This window comes from Triticum dicoccoides, chromosome 5A (genome assembly GCF_002162155.2).
Source record: "Triticum dicoccoides isolate Atlit2015 ecotype Zavitan chromosome 5A, WEW_v2.0, whole genome shotgun sequence".
Lineage (NCBI taxonomy): Eukaryota > Viridiplantae > Streptophyta > Magnoliopsida > Poales > Poaceae > Triticum > Triticum dicoccoides.
The window spans coordinates 631530091-631552167 of NC_041388.1; the positions used below are offsets into that span (position 1 = coordinate 631530091).

General features: G+C 43.6%; 1 protein-coding gene and 1 long non-coding RNA gene across 3 annotated transcripts in view; one reads left to right on the forward strand and one right to left on the reverse strand.

Annotated features, from left to right (window-relative positions):
- The window catches only part of LOC119303592 (ABC transporter G family member 48-like), a 10167-nt gene extending 3362 nt beyond the window's left edge, over nucleotides 1-6805 (forward strand). The window contains exons 1-19 of one of the 2 annotated variants that reach the window (XM_037580726.1): nucleotides 313-603; nucleotides 702-784; nucleotides 1005-1089; nucleotides 1177-1467; nucleotides 1553-1643; nucleotides 1762-2662; nucleotides 2757-2917; nucleotides 3023-3126; nucleotides 3256-3421; nucleotides 3514-3582; nucleotides 3704-3804; nucleotides 3937-4269; nucleotides 4383-4673; nucleotides 4785-4868; nucleotides 5061-5194; nucleotides 5363-5590; nucleotides 5691-5862; nucleotides 6019-6273; nucleotides 6374-6805. In XM_037580726.1, the coding sequence (XP_037436623.1) occupies nucleotides 1006-1089; nucleotides 1177-1467; nucleotides 1553-1643; nucleotides 1762-2662; nucleotides 2757-2917; nucleotides 3023-3126; nucleotides 3256-3421; nucleotides 3514-3582; nucleotides 3704-3804; nucleotides 3937-4269; nucleotides 4383-4673; nucleotides 4785-4868; nucleotides 5061-5194; nucleotides 5363-5590; nucleotides 5691-5862; nucleotides 6019-6273; nucleotides 6374-6643 (3735 nt within the window). In that variant the 5' untranslated portion in view covers nucleotides 313-603; nucleotides 702-784; nucleotide 1005 and the 3' untranslated portion in view covers nucleotides 6644-6805. Of the gene's footprint in view, nucleotides 1-312; nucleotides 604-701; nucleotides 785-1004; nucleotides 1090-1176; nucleotides 1468-1552; nucleotides 1644-1761; nucleotides 2663-2756; nucleotides 2918-3022; nucleotides 3127-3255; nucleotides 3422-3513; nucleotides 3583-3703; nucleotides 3805-3936; nucleotides 4270-4382; nucleotides 4674-4784; nucleotides 4869-5060; nucleotides 5195-5362; nucleotides 5591-5690; nucleotides 5863-6018; nucleotides 6274-6373 lie in introns of those variants that run through there. The other variant, XM_037580725.1, reaches the window with a different exon arrangement.
- A 6382-nt stretch (nucleotides 6806-13187) lies between these two features.
- On the reverse strand, nucleotides 13188-13792 carry LOC119298194. Its single transcript, XR_005145813.1, has 2 exons — nucleotides 13680-13792; nucleotides 13188-13418 (listed from the first exon to the last, which is right to left on the reverse strand). It is a non-coding gene; the product is annotated as an uncharacterized LOC119298194 (long non-coding RNA).
- Between the last annotated feature and the right edge of the window lie 8285 nt (nucleotides 13793-22077).

A 22077-nucleotide genomic window follows, 5' to 3' on the forward strand; every position in this document is an offset into this window, starting at 1 on the left:
TACCACTACCAGATCAGACCATGGAGAAGTCGCTCGTGGCGGCGGTGCCGATGGGAGGGCAGCATCTCGTTTGGAAAGTCAACGACGACGTCCTGGTGAGGGCGTTCAACTCTGGTCTGGTGGTACCCACTGTTTCAAATAGCCCGCTATAGCGTTTAAAAAAGGTCTTGCGCTAAGAGACTTTGGTCCAAACAAATGAACAAACATTTTAAATAGCGCGCTATAGCTCCGCTATAGCACGCTATAGCATTTGAAAGAGGTCTGACGCTAAGATGCTTAGCGCGCTATTTAAAACTTTGGTGGTGCCACGCCCACTCCTGCGGGGCTCCTCGGGGGGCAGCAGGGGAGACCAAAATTCAGCCTGGCTAGCCGCAAGCCATGACGACACCCATCAATCAGCTCTAGAGGGCGGGTCGGCGGCGAGTCTCAGGACTCTAATGGCTTCTCGCGCCGAGCGTCATTGAGGTGTTCGACGAAATGCCTGTGAGCGTGTGCTCGCGGATTTGACGATTCGTTCCCTAATCCCAGCCAGCCAGCCAGCCAGCCTCATTCCCCTGCCCATCCTTTCATGGCTTGCCGTGCACTATCGGTTATTCACACTTGGTCTCTCTCATTTACTCCTGCTTTTTGTATGCAAGGATGGATTTAATTAGTAGGGTAATGATGATTTGCTTACACAACGATATATATGATGCTGGCAGGGTCTCGTCGGCCGACTTGCTTCCTCGAACAAGAGGACCATCAACATACTCCAGAACGTCAATGGCATCATCAAACCATCAAGGTAAAAAGTCCTGACATCATTACTCTTCCTGCCTGCAAGTATCCGTTGTCAAGATCAGTTTTCAGTATCTTGGCGGAATCAGCAACAATGTTCACTCATCATTCTTCTTGCTTTCCTCTAAATGTGATCGGAAAAAGTAAAAAAAAAAAAGAGTAGACTGATCAACTGTACCTTTTGAAGCCAAATAAGCAAGTATTTTAACATGCATGGCGTTTTTCAGGATGACCCTTCTGCTTGGACCTCCATCTTCAGGAAAGAGCACATTTATGCGAGCACTTACTGGGAAGCTCGACAAAGCCCTCAAGGTTTGAACTAATCTTTTTTTTTCTTCTGCATTATGGCCGCGTATACAAAAATAAATAATCATCGTATGGATATGGCAACACACCCAGGTGTCTGGCAGCATCACTTACTGTGGCCATACATTTGAGGAGTTCTACCCTGAAAGGACCAGTGCGTATGTTAGTCAGTACGATCTCCACAACGCAGAGATGACCGTAAGAGAGACACTGGATTTCTCCAGGCGGTGCTTAGGCATCGGTGCCAGATATGACATGCTCGCTGAGCTTGCTGTCAGGGAGCGCGAAGCTGGCATAAAGCCAGATCCCGAGATTGATGCTTATATGAAAGCTACTGCGGTGCAAGGGCAGGAGAGTAATATTGTTACCGATCTTACTCTCAAGGTGAGATTTCGACTGTTCTGTCAATTACATGCAACTCTCTAGCAATTTTTTCCCATTTGAGTCTTAAGAAAAACCTCACTGTCAGGTTCTTGGGCTTGACATTTGTGCCGATATGCCCATTGGTGATGAGATGATCAGAGGAGTTTCTGGCGGGCAGAGGAAGCGTGTAACAACTGGTATGCATGCATACATAGAAAGAATAAGCTCAACCCTTCCATTCATTGTTGAAAGGAATTTCTTACTTAATTCATATTACGCCCATCTGATTTTTTTTTTTACTTATATCCATGGCAGGGGAGATGTTAACAGGACCTGCAAGGGCTTTGTTCATGGATGAAATTTCCACTGGTTTGGACAGCTCTAGCACATTTCAGATTGTGAAATACATAAGACAATTGGTCCATGTGATGAATGAGACCGTGATGATCTCCCTCCTACAACCACCGCCAGAGACCTACAACCTGTTTGATGACATTATTTTGCTATCAGAAGGATACGTAGTGTACCATGGGCCACGCGAAAACATCTTGGAATTCTTTGAATCTGCTGGTTTTCGATGCCCCGAAAGGAAAGGAGTTGCTGACTTTCTTCAAGAGGTCACTTCCAAGAAAGACCAGCAACAGTACTGGTACCTTGACCAGGAGCAGTATCGTCACATGTCTGTCCCAGAGTTTGCTGAACGTTTCAAGTCATTCCATGTAGGCCAGCAGATGCTCAAGGAGCTGCAAATTCCTTTCGACAAGTCCAAAACTCATCCTGCTGCGTTGACCACCAATAAGTATGGGCAATCCAGCTGGGAGTCATTCAAGACAGTTTTGTCAAGAGAGAAGTTATTGATGAAGCGCAACTCCTTCATCTACATCTTCAAGGTTGCCCAGTTGGTCATCCTTGGGCTTATTGCCATGACTGTGTTCCTCAGAACAAAGATGCCATATGGGCAGTTTTCTGACAGCAGCAAATTCTTTGGTGCTTTGACTTTCAGTTTAATGACCGTCTTATTCAATGGGTTTGCTGAGCTACAATTTACTATTAAAATGCTTCCTACGTTCTACAAACAGAGGGATTTCTTGTTCTTTCCTCCATGGACCATTGGAGTGGTAAACATCATCACAAAAGTTCCTGTTTCGCTTGTGGAGTCCATAGTATGGGTCGTCCTCACGTACTATGTAATGGGCTTTGCACCTGCTGCAGGAAGGTATAGATCCGCGTATCATCCTTGTGCCCACTTCAACTTTTGCATTTAAGTTTTGAATTCATAACTCTATTATTCATCTATTTGCTCATTGCAGGTTCTTTCGTATGCTTTTAGCTTTTTTCGCTACTCACCAAATGGCAATGGGTCTGTTCCGATTTCTTGGTGCTGTTTTGAAATCAATGGTTGTGGCCAACACCTTGGGGATGTTTGTGATCCTTCTTATTTTCATATTTGGAGGATTTGTCATACCTAGAGGTAAGCACCCTGTCATGACAAGCTAGGCATGATATATCAGCTATCCGCATCTCATTTGCATGGATGAACATAAGCCTTCTTCATCCTTAACTTTGATTTGCATAGGTGACATCCGACCATGGTGGATTTGGGCTTACTGGGCATCTCCTATGATGTACAGCCAGAATGCAATATCCGTCAATGAATTCCTTTCAAGTAGGTGGGCCAACGTAAGTTTTTCTTAGGACCCTGTTTTTTTTAGTTTCTCCTAACTCGGACAGTGAAGGGATCACCATATCCTAGTGTTGTAAAGGTGATGACATCTCAACTAATGCTGGACGTTTTCTTTTTTACTACAGCCAAACAATGATACATCTATCGATGCACAAACAGTAGGCGAGGCTATTCTTAAAGCCAAAGGCTATTTTACTAGAGATTCGGGATTTTGGGTTTCCATTGGAGCCATTGTAGGATTCACTATTTTATTCAACATACTGTACCTTCTGGCACTTACGTACTTGAGCTGTGAGTACCATTTTTTTTCTTCTGGTTGACATTATTGTTTGGAGCCTTAGTGAGCAAGGTACTTACACTATATATGATTTGTTCTCATCCAGTTGGCAGCAGCTCAAACACAGTTTCAGATGAGGAGAATGAGAATGAGACAAACACTTCAATACTTATAGGTGAGTTCTTAAGTATTCATTACACTACTGCAGTCCTTGTACTAGTATTTATTAATCAAGCCACTTGAAGCCGTTAACAATAATGCTAATTAGTCACTATCTTCACTTGCAATTTCTGCAGATGAAGCCACAAATAGGCCAACTCGGTCACAAATCACCTTGCCTTTCCAGCCTCTTTCACTTTCTTTCAACCATGTAAACTACTACGTGGACATGCCTGCAGTAAGCCTACCTATCTTTCTAATCACATATCGTGTTAGGACATAAATTCATCACCTGTATGATAACATTATCTGCAGATGTGAACGGAAAATATTTTAGGCCTAACATAAAATCTCTCAACTTGTGTTTCAGGAAATGAGAGAGCAAGGATTCACAGAAAGTCGTCTCCAGTTGCTCTCTGATATCAGTGGTGCTTTTAGGCCTGGTGTTCTAACAGCATTAGTTGGTGTGAGTGGAGCTGGGAAAACCACTCTAATGGATGTCCTGGCAGGAAGGAAAACTAGTGGATCTATTGAAGGAAGTATCACCCTCTCTGGTTACCCTAAAAGACAAGAAACTTTTGCCCGCGTTAGTGGCTATTGTGAACAAACTGATATCCATTCACCAAATGTTACTGTGTATGAATCCATTCTGTACTCTGCCTGGCTGCGTCTTTCCTCAGATGTCGACGAAAATACGAGAAAGGTATATTCATTCAATCCACGTTTCAGACTCAAGTAAAGATGCGGTGTTCTTTATATTTGAAGCTTCAAACTGTAATTACTTCCATCTAAAGAAATTAATCTTCACTCTCGCAGATGTTTGTGGAGGAAGTCATGACTCTTGTGGAGCTTGATGTGTTGCGTAATGCTATGGTTGGTCTCCCTGGAGTGGACGGGTTATCGACTGAACAAAGAAAGAGACTGACAATTGCCGTGGAGCTGGTAGCAAATCCTTCAATCATATTCATGGATGAGCCAACTTCTGGTCTTGATGCTAGAGCCGCGGCAATTGTAATGCGGGCGGTGAGAAATACAGTGAACACTGGGCGAACTGTGGTTTGCACTATCCATCAACCCAGCATCGATATATTCGAGTCTTTTGATGAGGTTCTCTCTCTCTCTCTCTCTCTCTCTCTCTCACACACACACACACACACACACACACACAAGATATATATATAGAAAATGAAAATAACTCACTGTTGGTTCCTTTTATAGCTTCTGCTTATGAAAAGAGGAGGACGAGTTATTTATGCTGGTGAACTTGGTCAGCACTCTCACAAATTAGTTGAATATTTTGAGGTCAGTTTCCTTGGTTTACATGTTGAGTTGGGGCAGCAAGTTTTGTATTAATTTGCAATTGAACGGATAACCTGCTTACAAATATGACCAGTGGGCTTAGAAAAAAGTCACTGAAGACTTAACAGGCCTTGAACTCCTTGTAGGTGTAGAAAAGTGAAAAACCTAACACAAGAGGTTGTCATTGCATTGCAGGCAATTCCAGGTCTTGAAAAGATCACAGAAGGATATAATCCTGCAACATGGATGCTGGAAGTTAGCTCCCCTTTAGCTGAGGCTCGCCTGAACGTAAATTTTGCTGAAATTTATGCTAATTCTGATCTTTATAGGTAAGTAGCCTCATTCGTTGAACTTGAGAGCAACCCTTCACTATTTTTATCCATTGGCTGTTAATTCCTTTTAAAAAAGTACATATTCTCTTGAAATGTTGTGCCAAAATTACAGTTGTTTTCATTTCTAATATCAACATTGAGTTCCTGTTTCTCAAATATGACCAGGAAAAACCAAGAACTTATAAAGGAATTAAGCGTTCCCCCACCTGGCTATGAAGATCTCTCATTTCCTACGAAGTATTCTCAGAATTTCTACAATCAATGTGTTGCAAACTTCTGGAAGCAATACATATCTTACTGGAAGAATCCACCCCACAACGCCATGCGCTTTCTTATGACGATGATCTATGGCCTTGTATTTGGCACAGTGTTTTGGCAGAAGGGGACAAAAATGTATGATCTTATTTTGCTGTAGTTTGGACTTTCAAATGATTATATATTAGCTTCTATGGAGGCACTAATGCTTTTTTGCATATGTTTGATTTGTGGGCAGAGACTCACCACAAGATTTGTCCAATCTACTTGGAGCCACTTATGCTGCTGTCTTCTTCCTTGGGTCTGCCAACTGCATCACAGTTCAGCCTGTTGTGTCAATCGAGCGAACTGTTTTCTACCGTGAAAAGGCGGCAGGGATGTACTCTCCATTATCCTATGCATTAGCTCAGGTAATTAGTCGGTCTTAATTTGATACACGTTTTGATTGTTGTTTAGATTCATTGAGCTTGTGTAGATGAAAGGGCCCATCCTATTCAAAATATAATGAGTGCAAATTCCAAAGTTGGTATGATTCTAAAGATTGTGCAATTTTTTGATTCGTACAGACATGCGTGGAGATGATCTACAACATCGTGCAGGGGATTCAGTACACAGTCACCATCTATGTGATGATTGGATATGAGTGGAAAGTTGCAAAGTTCTTCTATTTCCTTTTCTTTATAATTTCATGCTTCAACTACTTCACATTGTTTGGCATGATGCTGGTGGCGTTGACCTCATCTTCCATGCTCGCAAACATACCCATAGCCTTTATACTCCCTCTTTGGAACCTTTTTGCTGGGTTCCTCGTTGCGAGACCGGTAAGTAAGCCAAGATTAACCTGCCTGTGTCGCGTGTCGATTAATTAACTAGATTTGTTGACTGAGGATCGTGATGATGGTTGGTTGGTTATTGTTGCAGTTATTACCAATTTGGTGGAGGTGGTACTACTGGGCGAACCCTGTGTCTTGGACCATCTATGGCGTCATCGGGTCGCAGTTTGGCGATAACACCAGTCGTCTGTCGGTCCCCGGCGGGAGCCCCACGGTGGTGAAGCAATTCTTGGAGGACAATATGGGCATCAAGCACGATTTCCTTGGGTATGTCGTGCTCGCGCATTTCGCGTATGTCATCGGCTTCTTCTTGGTGTTCGGCTACTCCATCAAGGTGTTGAACTTCCAGAAACGTTAGGCAGACGGCCGTTTATGCTGCTGCAAGAGAGAAGCGGCAATCTATATACTTAGTGTGTATATGTGTATAGTAGAAGTGGTAGAGTACATACATAGACATCGTTGTATAAGCTCTGCTATTTAGAGGAATGAATTTTTTGGACTTCATCAAAAATAAAAATGACATCCTTTTCCGTTTAGTTAATTTGTTTGTTGTAAGTTGTTGGTGCGGACAAGGTACCTTGGCATGTTCCTCTTTCTAGTCATCCAGCATGGATAACCAGATCAACGACCGGTCCACTGTACCGTACTGGAAGAAGCGGTGAGGTGAAGAAGTGGAAGGAAGAGGAGCGGCGCGTCCTCATGCTCTGTTTCTCCGCGCGTCTGACAGCCAGCCCTCTTCCTTCCTCTCAACGCCAACCAACGTGCCAATAAAACCACCGCCACCACTCCCACTCCTCTGCCTTCCACCCCACCCCACTCCGGCACTCCCACTGCTTCTTCCAGTCCACTGCCGCCCACGATGCCGCCCGTGCCCGCTGACGCCTTGCTGCCGGAGGGCGCGACGGCGTTGGAGGTCCCCTCCGAGTCGGACCGCCCGGCCACCGTCTGCCACTTCAAGGGCCCGGAGGTCCCCGCCGCGGCGACCGCGGTCCGGGGCCTCGCCCACGCGCCCTTCCCGGACTCCGGCGTCAAGCTCTACTTCAACGGCGACCCGGACAGCCCGGGGGTGCACTACGCGCGGCGCGTCGCGTACGCGTGCATCACCCCGCCGTGCCGCGCGGGCGACCAGGGCCCCTTCATCCGCCTCGTCTTCCGCACCCTGGCGCTGGACCTGCCGCAGAACTTCGAGCTCCTCCCTCCCGCCCCCGGCTGCCGGGGCGTCCCGGTGCTGCTCCGCACGCCCCGCGACCGGGAGGCGGCCGCGCGCAGGCAGCCGTTCCGGCTCGACGGCGCCACGGTGAGGCTCGTGCCCGTGCGGACCGTCCTCGACGTCTCCGGCGGCTGCATGGCCCACGTCGCGCTGCACGGCTACCCTGCCGAGCAGCGGACGGGCGCGCACGCCACGGACAACTGCCGCAGGTTCGGCGTCGTGCGCGAGATCGACCCCGGCTGCGTCGCGGCGCCCGGCCGCTCCGCCGTCCGCGTCGTCCTCCAGCTCGAGCACCCCCGGGAGATCCCCCGCGAGCTCCGGGTCTATTACCGCGACGGCTCCGCCAGCGTCGTCCCCGTGGAGATCGTCGGGGTCTGGGAGTGCTCGCACTCTTACGACGAGGATGGAGAGTACGTGCCTCTCTTCAAACAACCAGCTGCGACCTCACATAATGACGTAGTTGAGGCTCCGTTGTTGCTGGCCGGGATTGCTGAATGCAATGGCATTGGCACCGGGTCGTCTTCTCTAAATTAGCAAGAGCCGTAGCCGGCTTAGTCTCAGTTAGTGTGCGTACGAGGGAAAATAAGTCACTTGCTTTTGTGCGATCGATTTCCCCCATCTTAGGCTGATTGTAATGGGTATTATCGTAAATTAGTGTATCATGTATATGATACTAGTGTAAGATACTACCTCTCTAATTCATAGTATCATATAATAGTATCATAGATGACTTTATTTATTGTCATGCATGACACATAGTAGTGTATCATTTATTATGATACGGTATTATAATATGATACTCAACCTTCTCTTTCTTTATTTAATTCTATGCCACATCATCTAAATTGCCTAGTTGGCATGCATAATACTAATTATGATACTTCCATTACGATCAGCCTTACTACAAATCCAGAGTGCCTACCCTGTTCCCTAGAAAACACTAAGAACATCTACAACCCGACCCTCCACATCGGTCCCAATCGCACAGGCAAACAGCCGGCATGCAAAAACCGCACCCAACTAGGCTTCTCATAACCAGCCCAAACGCCCGGGCTGCTCAAGAACCCTCATATTCAACTCATATTTAGGGCGGATATGCGAAGGCCTGAACGCGCTTGGACACTGCCGCCACGTCAAATCGGCCTGCTATGGCCGGCGCCTCTCCCACCCCCACACAAAAACCCCTCTGCACCCCTCCCGTCTCCTCCACTTCCTCTCCTAATTTCTCCGCCCCCTCCGCCATGACCAAGTCTGGCCACGACTCTGGCAGTGAGCCCGCCGAGGACGATATGGCTCAGGTGGACGGGAGACGGCGGAAGGGAGGTTCTCCAGCAAGGTCCACGCAGTTGGAAGTGGATCCTCTAAAATTAAGGAGGAAAGTCACCTAAGCTACAGTGCGATCTAGTGCAAAACAAAGAAGGAAAGTCAGAGGCACGGTAGCAAATAATGTAGTTATCTACTATAGCAGGTTATGTGCGTGGTTACTGTTCATGTAAATAAATTTAAAATTAATTTTATTGCATCATAATTTTGTTTGTGTGTATTTTTTGTAAATGTATACAATAGATTTGTAATTTACAAATTAATTTAAGTTATTTTAGCCTTAATCTTATGGATGTGAAGGAGGAAAGTTAAAAAATTGTAGCTTAGATGACTTCTCTTCTTGATGTTAAAGGATCCACTTCCCGTGCAGTCTACATACAGGGTTAATCCGGAGGCGCCAGGATGGACGTGAAGGTTCATCTAGTGCTCCCTGTTTTTGTGTACTGTTCAATGCTGCTCTGTTCTTTTGATGAGGTATGAAATTCACTGGCATTGGAGTTGCACAAATGAGTGAATGACAAACTGAAAGTTATCGCGATGACAATGGCCACTCAGGTCGTAAGCCAGTGGCCTGTGATGCGAGGTGGTAGAGCATGGGCGAGGGAACCTAGTGATTGCACAGTTTAGACGGCCACGTGGTAGAAAATTCAGTATAGAACGATTAAGATAAAGCGGGATTTGGTAGAAGCTAAGAGGCCGATTTTGAGTTGTGTATATGGAAGCACTCTGACCGTTTGTTTTTCGTGGGGGTAGGACACTAATGTTAACTGAATTTGTGTGATCTGTGTGAGTGCGTGTGTTTCAGGCAGTTTATGTGATTTTTTTGATAGATTGATTGGAACTTGCATAGTGAACTGTAAAAATTGATTTGTAAAAGTTATGTGTAATCATTTATTTCTTGATTTCTGCAAAATGGAAGCATGGCAAGGGGGAGGAAGATGGTGTGGTCGCTTGTGATATTCAGCAAAGCAGTAATGCTTGACAGTGTCATGTTTTTTTGTATCCCCCCTGTTTCCTGATGTGCATACTAGAAAGTTTGTTTCTTCTGCTGGATGCTCAGCTTACGTCTAAGGAGTGCGCCGCTGGACAGAACACTGTGTCCATCAAGGATGAGTGCGCTCGAGCAGTCCATCATCAAGGCCTTTCATCGCAATTCTAACGGAGCGACCCAAACATATTCCACATATCCAGGAGTTTGAATGGAATTGCACATGACTATGCTCACCAGCTGTTGAACTCATCAACTGAACCCGTCTTTGCATGCTGCAATCAAGCTCATAGCTCATAGGCAATCTAATTGTTATCTCATTCACAAGCTCGTTACTCTGGTTTGCCTGGGCTTTTGTATTCATGCTGTTCACTGTTTTTGAACTATGCCTGGTCATGATTCGACGCCTCAGTTAATTGGCGAGGTGGCTCGACGGGTCGTCTGCCGGCTGGCACCAAAGGAATCGCACAAGGTGACAGCGGGCTCGGGAGCGAACGAGGAAGAAGCAGAAAACCGAGCAGGCTAGAAAAACGAGAACGTTGGATAGAGAAAATACTTTGGATAAATACTACTCCCTCCGTCTAGGTGTATAGTACTCCCTCCGTCCGGTGAAGAGTGTACATTTGACTTTAAAATTTGTCCATAAAAAAATGTGCTTCTATCTTTCGAATGCTTTTTAAAGTAGAATTTTTTTTCTCTCATCACACGGTAATCAAGATCAATAACATTCTACGCATGATCTCTTTAATTTTTACATGCACTTAGCTCATTAAAGGTTAGGTAATTAAAAAGGAAAGAGATGGTGACTTGCATCTTTTGAATGCATTTTTTACTCCATTTCATAATTTTTCCTGAAATTTCTAAATGCACAATTTTCATCGGATGAAGGGAGTAAGTCACATTAGGAGGAGCTCCACAATCTAGGTGGCTAAGGATTAGGCGAGGCAAAAAAATCAACATGAAAACCATTCAATAGCTGTACCCCATGACCAGCCAAATATTCAACAATGAATGTTTGGCTAGCCCATGCAAGAATTAAATCCCTCGCATGCAGGCCGACTTGATTCCTTTGACTAACCAGTGCTGTCATTTATTTAGCAATTAACCCCTAATTAATAACCAGAGAAGAGGGTGAGTAGTCAAACGAGATGGGACAAAAACAAGAAAACAATTAATGTAAGGCGCCTAGGTGATTTGGGAATACTACCTCCGTCACGGTTTAGAAGGCGCGCTTGGAAATTCTCTGGGACCTAGGTGGTTATCTATTGGTTGTGAGATGGGCTAAAAAATAGCATTCATACTATGCATGCATATAGAAATAGTATATCGGAGTACTAATTAGCTACTAGAAATAAATGCAATGCGTCCTAAACCTTGTCTATTGTGGAAACGCACGGAAATTTAACTGTGCCTTCTAAACTGTGATGGAGGGAGTACCTGATTTTCATAAAGTGACTTATACACCTAAACGGAGGGAGTAAAGCTTTTTGTGGAGGCCAAATAGCACTAGTAGAAAAAGGGTCTTCAGTCCCGATTCATAAGGGCCTTTAGTCCCGGTTCTGGAACCGGGACTAAAGGGTCGGTACTAATGCCTATCCCTTTAGTCCCGGTTCAATCCAGAACCGGGACTAAAGGGCGCGGCCACGTGGAGCTCCACCTTTAGTCCCGGTTGGTAGCACCAACCGGAACTAAAGGAAATTTTATGATTATTTTTGAAAAAAAAATTTGATTTTTTTTGTTTTCAAATTTCTGAATTATTTTAACCTCTAGTCTGTAATCACCACCCCTCATCACTTCTCAATTTATCCTCTAATCACCCCTCATCATTCCAAATCATCTAACTTCCCGAACGGTCACCCATCCTCCCACTCCTCCAGCCTGAGCACGCTTAACTTTCGGGTTCTATTCTCCCTCGCTCCAAGTCTGCACTTCTTGTTTTCCTGACAATACTAAGATGTCAATCCTATTAACCTTCAGGAATTTTTCTTGAGCATGAAGTGACACATTTCATAGTTTTATTTTAAAACTATTGTTTTAAGAAACAATAATTATTTAGTAACACTAATATTTCTTGAATAATTAGTTTGACCATTGTTTGACCACAGTTTGACCAAAATTGAAATAACTGAATTAATTATTTAGTAACACTAATATTCTAGAATAATTAGTTTGACCATTGTTTGACCACAGTTTGCCCACTGTTTGAATTTTTTTCGATTTTTTTCACTCTAGATCTTAAAAGCCCCATAACTTTTTTTCTATTAGGTTTTTGAGGATTTTGAAAATGTTTAACGGGGTCCTGTTAAATTCGGATGTAACTTTTCGAGTAGATGATTTTTCATATAAATTTTTTTTCATCCGAGTTAGCATGCAAAAGTTATGCCCATTTTTACAAATTTCAGAGAGATTTTGCAAATAAAGTCAAAATTCACATTTGCAAATTTTCCCAACAACTAGACCACATATCACATGGGAAACTTATTTTCTTTTATTTTTTTGACATTTCCATCATTTTCTTTTATTTTTTTAAAAACTGAAAAGGCGATCCAGGGGGGGTAGAGTTTGAAAATGAGACCTTTAGTACCGATTCGTGGCACGAACCGGGACTAAAGGTCTCAACCCCATTAGTCCCAGTTCGTGCCTCAAACCGGGACTAAAGGTCTAATCTTTAGTCCCGGTTTGAGGCACGAACCGGGACCAATGGTTGTGGGCCAGGAGCGAGGCCCATTGGTCTCGGTTCATCCCACCAACCGGGACCAAAAGGTCCAGATGAACCGGGACCAATGGCCCACGTGGCCCGGCCGGCCCCCTGGGCTCACGAACCGGGACCAATGCCCCTATTGGTCCCGGTTCTGGACTGAACCGGGACTAATGGGCTGACCCGGCCTGGACCAAAGCCCTGTTTTCTACTAGTGTAGCTCAAAGTAATTAAGACCATAGTTTTGATTTTCAAAACACTTAGGCCTCATTCGGTTTGGAGGATTTTCGTAGGAAAAACATAGAAACAAGGATTCCGGAAGAAAATTTCCTATATATGCATTCGGTTTGTAGAAAATGCGTACAAGAATTTCGTAGGAATACTACTAATTTCCTTTGTTTTTGGAGAAAACTACACATCCACTCAAAGCTCATTTTGCGTGTAGGAATGAGGCAAGTCAATTCCTTAAGATGACAAATGCCATCCTATCAAATTCATATACTACTCTTAATTTTTACGTTTTGATTTCCTCCAAACCGAATGAGCCCTTAAGAAATGCAGAGCTATCAAATGGTGTGTGGCCATGCCATCAAATATTATTATTTCCCCCATGTTTCTCGAATACATTATGTCCCCCATGTTGTTTCCCAAGCATACACTCACATGCATAACATACGTCATTCAAGGACACGATGTAATGGATTATTTATTGATAACATGAAGTGCACTTAGCATATCCATTAAGCTCTATCCATCAACGCAAACCTTGCAGGTGCACTTGCCAAAGAAAAATTCACTGCACGGATGTTCGCGGATCACCTGCTCAAGGAAACCGAAACGACTCAGGCATAGAGACTTGCAAGTACCCTTGGTACAAACAAACAGCCGACTGAAAGAAGAAGTCAAGCATTTCTCTGCATACACAAACATAATAAAAAAATACCATGAGAGTGAGAGATGGATTGCAATAACAAGATCTTTACATCATTGTGTACAAGTGATAAGTTGTGAAAAGCCTCAAGGCAATACACAGAATGTGCATGGACCAAGATCATATTAGAGAAAACTCTTGGTAGTATGATTTTGAAATCTTATGAAGATTTCTCAAGGTTCTTCATTTGAAATAACACATGCCCTAGGAAATCTAGTTTAGGAAAATGAAAGAGAGAACACACCTACAGATGTAGTGCTTCCGAACAACACCAACATCACCAAAAAACAAGCGGCAGCGGACCTTCCATCCATTCTTGAATTACACGCTCCAACGAGAGCCAAAGGGTCAATCAAGCCTTTAAAAAAGTGTCAAAAGGATATGGAATGGCATGAAATGATGTGCCATATATAGACTTCTAGACTTCAATGACTTATATCACATTTAATGTGTTTTGTTTTACTCCCTCTGTTTCTTTTAGAGATTTCAATAAAGACTAGTATATACGAATGTATATAGACATATTTTATAGTGTAGATTCACTCATTTTGCTCCGTATGCAGTCCGCATTGAAATCTCTAAAATTTTGTCTAGAAGTATATAAATATGGCACATTAAATACATACTCAGCTACAAGTTCTACAATGACCTGTATCACATTTAATGTGTTTTGTGCTACTCCCTCCGTTCAAGTAAGGGACTACATACGGAGCAAAATGAGTGAATCTACATTCTAAAGTATGTCCATATACATCCGTATGTAGTTTGTATTGAAATCTCTAAAATGACTTCTGTTAGAAACGGAGGGAGTGGATATAAAAGGGTAATCGATGCATCATATCTTAAAGTATATCATATACTTCCTTCTTTCCGGTTTATAGGGCTTATCTTAAAGTTTTAATTTTTCCATTTTATAAGGCTCAATTTGGTTGTTCCCCATCATATGTTCAGATTCCAAGGTGCATTAAATCATTGCAATCAAGTATTAAGAAAAAATTGACCAATGCATGTACTTTATGCATGCATGCATTGCAATTAATGCATTGGTAAATATATGTAGCGACCAGACCTTAAACGGTCCAATCTATGTGCTCATGTGTCATCCCTGGATCAGTAATGCTGACACCACACAGTACTTGAAGGATTTATAACAGAGTAGCAATCACACACTTATTACATCGAGTCTCAAAAGAGAACTTATTACAATAAATATGGCTTAAAGCCATCTAATAACGATAACAGCGGAAGGTTTGGAAGATAAGTGAGTCCATCAACTCCAACGGCATCACTGAGTATAGAACCACGACCTAAAAGGCACCTTACTCGTCGTCTGAAAAGTTTGCAACACGAACGTTGCAGCCCGAAACGAGTCAGCACATGGAATATGCTGGCAATGTAACACATAGAGAGCAATGAAAGAATAAGGCTATTTTATATGCATATTTGGCTGGTGGAAAGCTTTATGGTTACAGTTTTGCGTAAAGCCAATTTTTCCCTACTGCAAAGGAATAAATTTTATTTAACTATCATGGTGGTTGTTAAACATTGAGAGTGTAGACACGCTCTCAATCCCAATTAAACATCAACATTAAAACCCAACAAATTAATTAGAGTAACATGATGAGATTCACATGATAATCCAAGTACTAGATACTCAAGATGTCCATAACCGGGGACACGGCTAACCATGATTAGTTTATACACTCTGCAGAGGTTTGCGCACTTTTCTCCACAAGACTCGATCTCCTTCGTTGGGATTCTCGCACTACATGGTGTTTGAGAAACGGATGACCGAGACATAGTTTTTCAGAAGCGCTAGCACCTTAAGATCGGATAGACTGTTACACCTACTTTCCCCTACATCTGCTAGTCTACCACTGTAAGAGTTCGCACAACTTAGTCAACTATGCTAGAGCCCATAGTAGCTTGTGGCTGCACACGCGGAAGTTTCTAGCATGAATAATCTCATGGTCTCTTTGAGCCTGGGTGGCGGTCCAAAAGAAAACAGGCAATCGCTGGAATACCTAGGTGCCTCAATCCACCCAGATGTGTATTTAAGTTGCCACCTTAGATAAAACCATTGATTTAACAAACTCACATCTGTCATGGATTTCACTCACCCAATCCACGTCTACTAGCATAGCATGGCATAAGCAAACGTAGAAATAACTCCCAAAGGTTTGATAATAAACAGGTAATAGGTACTACCTCAACTACTTCCCAAACCCACAATTTAATTAGATCCTAATCATGCAATGTGTGAGGGTTGATCTAATGCAATAAAAACTGGGTAGTAGGAGGTATGATCAAAGTGTTACTTGCCTTGCTGATTGCTACGTCTTGAGCTTGCGTTGGTTTTCCCTGAAGAGGAAGGGACGATGCAGCAGAGTAGCGTAAGTATTTCCCTCAGTTTTTGAGAACCAAGGTATCAATCCAGTAGGAGGCCACGCTCAAGTCCCTCGTACCTGCACAAAACGATAGGTACTCACAACCAACGCGATTAGGGGTTGTCAAGCCCTTCACGGTCACTTACGAGAGTGAGATCTGATAGATCGAATATTTTTGGTATTTTTGATATAAATATGCAAAGTAAAAAGTAAAGGCAAAGTAAATAGCAAAACAATATTAAAGTGATGGAGATTGATATGATGAGAATAGACCCGGGGGCCATAGGTTTCACTAGTGGCTTCTCTCAAGAGCATAAGTATTCTACGGTGGGTGAACAAATTACTGTTGAGCAATTGACAAAATTGAGCATAATTATGAGAATATCTAGGCATGATCATGTATATAGGCATCACGTCCATGACAAGTAGACCAAAACGATTTTGCATCTACTACTATTACTCCACTCATCGACCTCTATCCAGCATGCATCTAGAGTATTAAGTTAAAAACAGAGTAATGTCTTAAGCAAGATGACATGATGCAGAGAGATAAATTCATGCAATATTAAATAAACCCCATCTTGTTATCCTTGATGGTAACGATGCAATACGTGCCTTGCTGCCCCTTCTGTTACTGGGAATGGACACCCCAAGATCGAACCCAAAGCTAAGCACTTCTCCCATGGCAAGAACTACTAATCTAGTTGGCCAAACCAAACGGATAATTCGAAGAGACTTGCAAAAAAATAACCAATCATACATAAAAGAATTCAGAGAAGATTCAAATATTATTCATAGATAGACTTGATCATAAACCCACAATTCATCGATCTCAACAAACACACCGCAAAAAGAAGATTACATCGAATAGATCTCCACGAGAGAGGGGGAGAACTTTGTATTGAGATTCAAAGAGAGATAAGAAGCCATCTAGCTACTAACTATGGACCCGAAGGTCTGAGGTAAACTACTCACACTTCATCGGAGGGGCTAGGATGATGTAGAAGCCCTCCGTGATGACAGCCCTCTTCCGGCGGAGCTCCGGAACAGGTCCCAAGATGGGATCTCGTGGATACAGAAAGTTGCGGCGGTGGAATTAGGTTTTTGGCTCCTCTTCTGATCGTTTGGGGGTACGTGTGTATATATAGGAGGAAGAAGTATGCCGGAGGAGCAACGAGGGGCCCATGAGGCAGGGGGCACGCCCTAGGGGGGCGCGCCCCCACCATCGTGACCGCCTCTTTTGTTCCTTGGAGTAGGGTCCAAGTCTCCTGGATCACGTTCGGTGAGAAAAACACATTCCCGAAGATTTTATTCTGTTTGGACTCTGTTTGATATTCTGTTTCTCCGAAACACTGAAATAGGCAAAAAACAACAATTCTGGGCTAGACCTCCGGTTACAAGATCATGCAATGGCAATATGACAAAAGTAAAGCATGTCATGATGATGATGATGGGTGGAAGTTGCATGGCAATATATCTCGGAATGGCTATGGAAATGCCATGATAGGTAGGTATGGTGGCTGTTTTGAGGAAGATATAGGGAGGTTTATGTGTGAAAGTGCGTATCATATCACAGGGTTTGGATGCACCGGCGAAGTTTGCACCAACTCTCAATGTGAGAAAGGGCAATGCACGGTATCGAAGAGGCTAGCAAATGGCGGAAAGGTAAAAGTGCGTATAATCCATGGACTCAACATTAGTCAAAAGAACTCATATACTTATTGCAAAAATTTAGAAGTCATCAAAAATCAAGTACTACGCGCATGCTCCTAGGGGGATAGATTGGTAGGAAAAGACCATCGCTCGTCCCCGACCGCCACTCATAAGGATGCACAAGCCAAGTACACTTCATGTTTCAAATTTGTTACACAACTTTAACCATACGTGCATGCTACGGGATTTGCTAACTTCAACACAAGTATTTCTCAAATTCACAACTACTCAACTAGCACGACTATGATATTATCACCTCCATATCTCAAAACAATTATCAAGCATCAAACTTATCTTAGTATTCAACCCACTAAAAAGAAAGTTTCACATATCTTGAATACCAAGTATATTAACATTAAGAAAATTACCATGCTATTAACGACTCTCAAAATAATCTAAATGAAGCATGAGAGATCAAGTTTATTTAAAACAAACCACCACCGTGCTCTAAAAGATCTAAGTGAAGCACTAGAGCAAAAATTATCACGCTCAAAAAGATATAAGTGAAGCACATAGAGTAAACTATCAAGCTCAAAAGATATAAGTGAAGCACATAGAGTATTCTAACACATTTCAATTCATACATGGCTCTCTCAAAAGGTGTGTACAAAAAGGATGATTGTGGTAGACTAACAAGCAAAGACACAAATAATACAAGACGCTCCAAGAAAAACACATATCATGTGGTGAATAAAAATATAGCTCCAAGTAAATTACCGATGGAAGTGGACGAAAGAGGGGATGCCTTCCGGGGCATCCCCAAGATTTGACTTTTTGGTGTCCTTGGATTATCTTGGGGGTGCCATGGGCATCCCCAAGCTTATGCTCTTGCCACTCCTTGTTCCATAATCCATCAAAAGAATTCACCCAAAACTTGAAAACTTCACAACACAAAACTCAATAGAAATCTCGTGAGCTCCGTTAGAGAAAGAAAACAAAAGACTACTTTAAGGTACTGTAGTGAACTTGTTCTTTATTTGTATTGGTGTTAAACCTACTGTATTACAACTTCTCTATGGTTTATAAACTATTTTACTAGCCATAGATTCATCAAAATAAGCAAACAACACACGCAAAACAGAATCTCTCAAAAACAGAACAGTCTGTAGTAATCTGTTACTAACGCAAACTTCTGGAATCCAAAAAATTCTACCAAAATTAGACGACCTGGAAATTTGTTTATTGATCAGCAGCAATTGGAATCACTATTTTATCTGTTGGGGAACGTAGCAGAAATTCAAAATTTTCCTACGTGTCACCAAGATCTATCTATGGAGAAACCAGCAACGAGAAGAAGGAGAGTGCATCTACATACCCTTGTAGATCGCTAAGCGGAAGCGTTCAAGTGAACAGGGTTGATGGAGTCGTACTCGTCGTGATTCAAATCACCGATGATCAAGTGCCGAACGCACGGCACCTCCGTGTTCAACACACGTACAACCCGGTGACGTCTCCCACGCCTTGATCCAGCAAGGAGAGAGGGAGAGGTTGAGGAAGACTCCATCCAGTAGCAGCACAACGGCGTGGTGGTGGTGGAGGAGCGTGGCAATCCCGCAGGGCTTCGCCAAGCACCATGGGAGAGGAGGAGTAGGGAGAGAGGTAGGGCTGCACCAAGAGGGAGAGAACTCATGTGTATGGCAGCCCCAAACCTCAACTATATATAGGGGGAAGGGGGGGCTGCGCCCCCTTTAGGGTTTCCCACCCCAAGGGGTGCGGCCAGCCCTAGATGGCAAAGGGGGTGGCGGCCAAGAGGGGAAGAGAGGGGAGGCGCACACTAGGTGGGCCTTAAGGCCCATCTGGACTAGGGTTTGCCCCCTCCCACTCTCTCTTGCGCCTTGGACCCCTTGTGGGGGGCGCACCAGCCCACCTAGGGGCTGGTCCCCTCCCACACTTGGCCCACGCAGCCTTCTGGGGCAGGTGGCCCCACTTGGTGGACCCCCAGGACCCTCCCGGTGGTCCCGGTACAATACCGATATCACCTGAAACTTTTCCGGTGACCAAAACAGGACTTCCCATATATAAATCTTTACCTTCGAACCATTCCGGAACTCCTCGTGACGTCCGGGATCTCATCCGGGACTCCGAACAACATTCGGTAACCACATACAAGCTTCCTTTATAACCCTAGCGTCATCGAACCTTAAGTGTGTAGACCCTACGGGTTCGGGAGACATGCAGACATGACCGAGACGTTCTCCGGTCAATAACCAACAGCGGGATCTGGATACCCATGATGGCTCCCACATGTTCCACGATGATCTCATCGGATGAACCACGATGTCAAGGACTTAATCAATCCCGTATTCAATTCCCTTTGTCTATCGGTATGTTACTTGCCCGAGATTCGATCGTCGGTATGCAATACCTTGTTCAATCTCGTTACCGGCAAGTCACTTTACTCGTTCCGTAACACATCATCCCGTGATCAACTCCTTGGTCACATTGTGCATATGATGATGTCCTACCGAGTGGGCCCAGAGATACCTCTCCGTTTACACGGAGTGACAAATCCCAGTCTCGATCCGCATAAAACAATAGATACTTTCGGAGATACCTGTAGTGCACCTTTATAGTCACCCAGTTACGTTGTGACGTTTGATACACCCAAAGCACTCCTACGGTATCCAGGAGTTACACGCTCTCATGGTCAAAGGAAGAGATACTTGACATTGGCAAAGCTCTAGCAAACGAACTACACGACCTTTTGTGCTAGGCTTAGGATTGGGTCTTGTCCATCACATCATTCTCCTAATGATGTGATCCCGTTATCAACAACATCCAATGTCCATAGCCAGGAAACCATGACTATCTGTTGATCACAATGAGCTAGTCAACTAGAGGCTCACTAGGGACATATTGTGGTCTATGTATTCACACGTGTATTACGATTTCCGAATAATACAGTTATAGCATGAATAAAAGACAATTATCATGAACAAGGAAATATAATAATAATACTTTTATTATTGCCTCGAGGGCATATTTCCAACAGTCTCCCACTTGCACTAGAGTCAATAATCTAGTTCACATCGCCATGTGATTAACACTCACAGGTCACATCGCCATGTGACTAACACCCAAGAGTTTACTAGAATCAGTAGTCTAGTTCACATCACTATGTGATTAACACTCAATGAGGTTTAGGTTTGATCATGTTGCTTGTGAGAGAGGTTTTAGTCAACGGGTCTGAACCTTTCAGATCCGTGTGTGTTTTACAAATCTCTATGGCATCTCCTAGATGTAGCTACCACGCTCTATTTGGAGCTAATCCAAATAACTGTTCTACTTGGAGCTATTCTAAATTGTTGCTCCATTATATGTATCCGGTATCTCTACTCAGAGCTATCCGGATAGGTGTCAAGCTTGCATCGACGTAACCCTTTACGACAAACTCTTTTACCACCTCCATAATCGAGAAAATTCCTTAGTCCACTAGTTACTAAGGATAACTTTGACCGCTCTCCTGTGAGCCATTCTTGGATCACTCTTGTACCCCTTGACTGACTCATGGCAAGGCACACTTCAGGTGCGGTACACAGCACAACATACTATAGAGCCTACGTCTGAAGCATAGGGGACGACCTTCGTCCTTTCTCTCTTTTCTGCCGTGGTCGAGCTTTAAGTCTTAACTTTGTACCTTACCACTCAGGCAAGAACTCCTTCTTTGACTGTTCCATCTTGAACACCTTCAAGATCATGTCAAGGTATGTGCTCATTTGAAAGTATTATTAAGCATTTTGATCTATCCTTATAGATCTTGATGCTCAATGTTCAAGTAGTTTAATCCAGGCTTTCCATTGAAAAACACTTTCAAAATAACCCTATATGCTTTCCAGAAATTCTACGTCATTTCTGATCATCAATATGTCAACAACATATACTCATCAGAAATTCTATAGTGCTCCTACTCACTTCTTTGGAAATACAAGTTTCTCATAAACTTTATATAAACCCAAAATCTTTGATCATCTCATCAAAGCGTACATTCCAACTCCGAGATGCTTACCCCAGTCCATGGAAGGATCGCTAGAGCTAGCATACCTTTTAACATCCTCAGGATCGACAAAACCTTTCTGATTGTATCACATACAACCTTTCCTTACGACTGGTAAGGAAACTCGTTTTGACATCCATCTGCCAGATTTCATAAATGCAGCTAATGCTAACATGAATCCGACGGACTTTAAGCATCGCTACGGATGAGAAAATCTCATCGTAGTCAACTCCTTGAACTTGTGAAAGACTCTTCGCCACAAGTCGAGCTTCATAGATGGTGACATTACCATCCACGTCCGTCTTCTTCTTTAAAGATCCATTTATCTCAATGGCTTGCCGATCATCGGGCAAGTCCACCAAAGTCCATGCTTTGTTCTGATACATGGATCCTATCTCGGATTTCATGGTTTCTAACCATTTGTCGGAATATGGGCCCACCATCGCTTCTCCATAGCTCGTAGGTTCATTGTTGTCTAGCAACATGACCTTCAAGACAGGATCACCGTACCACTCTGAAGTAGTACGCATCCTTGTCACCCTACGAGG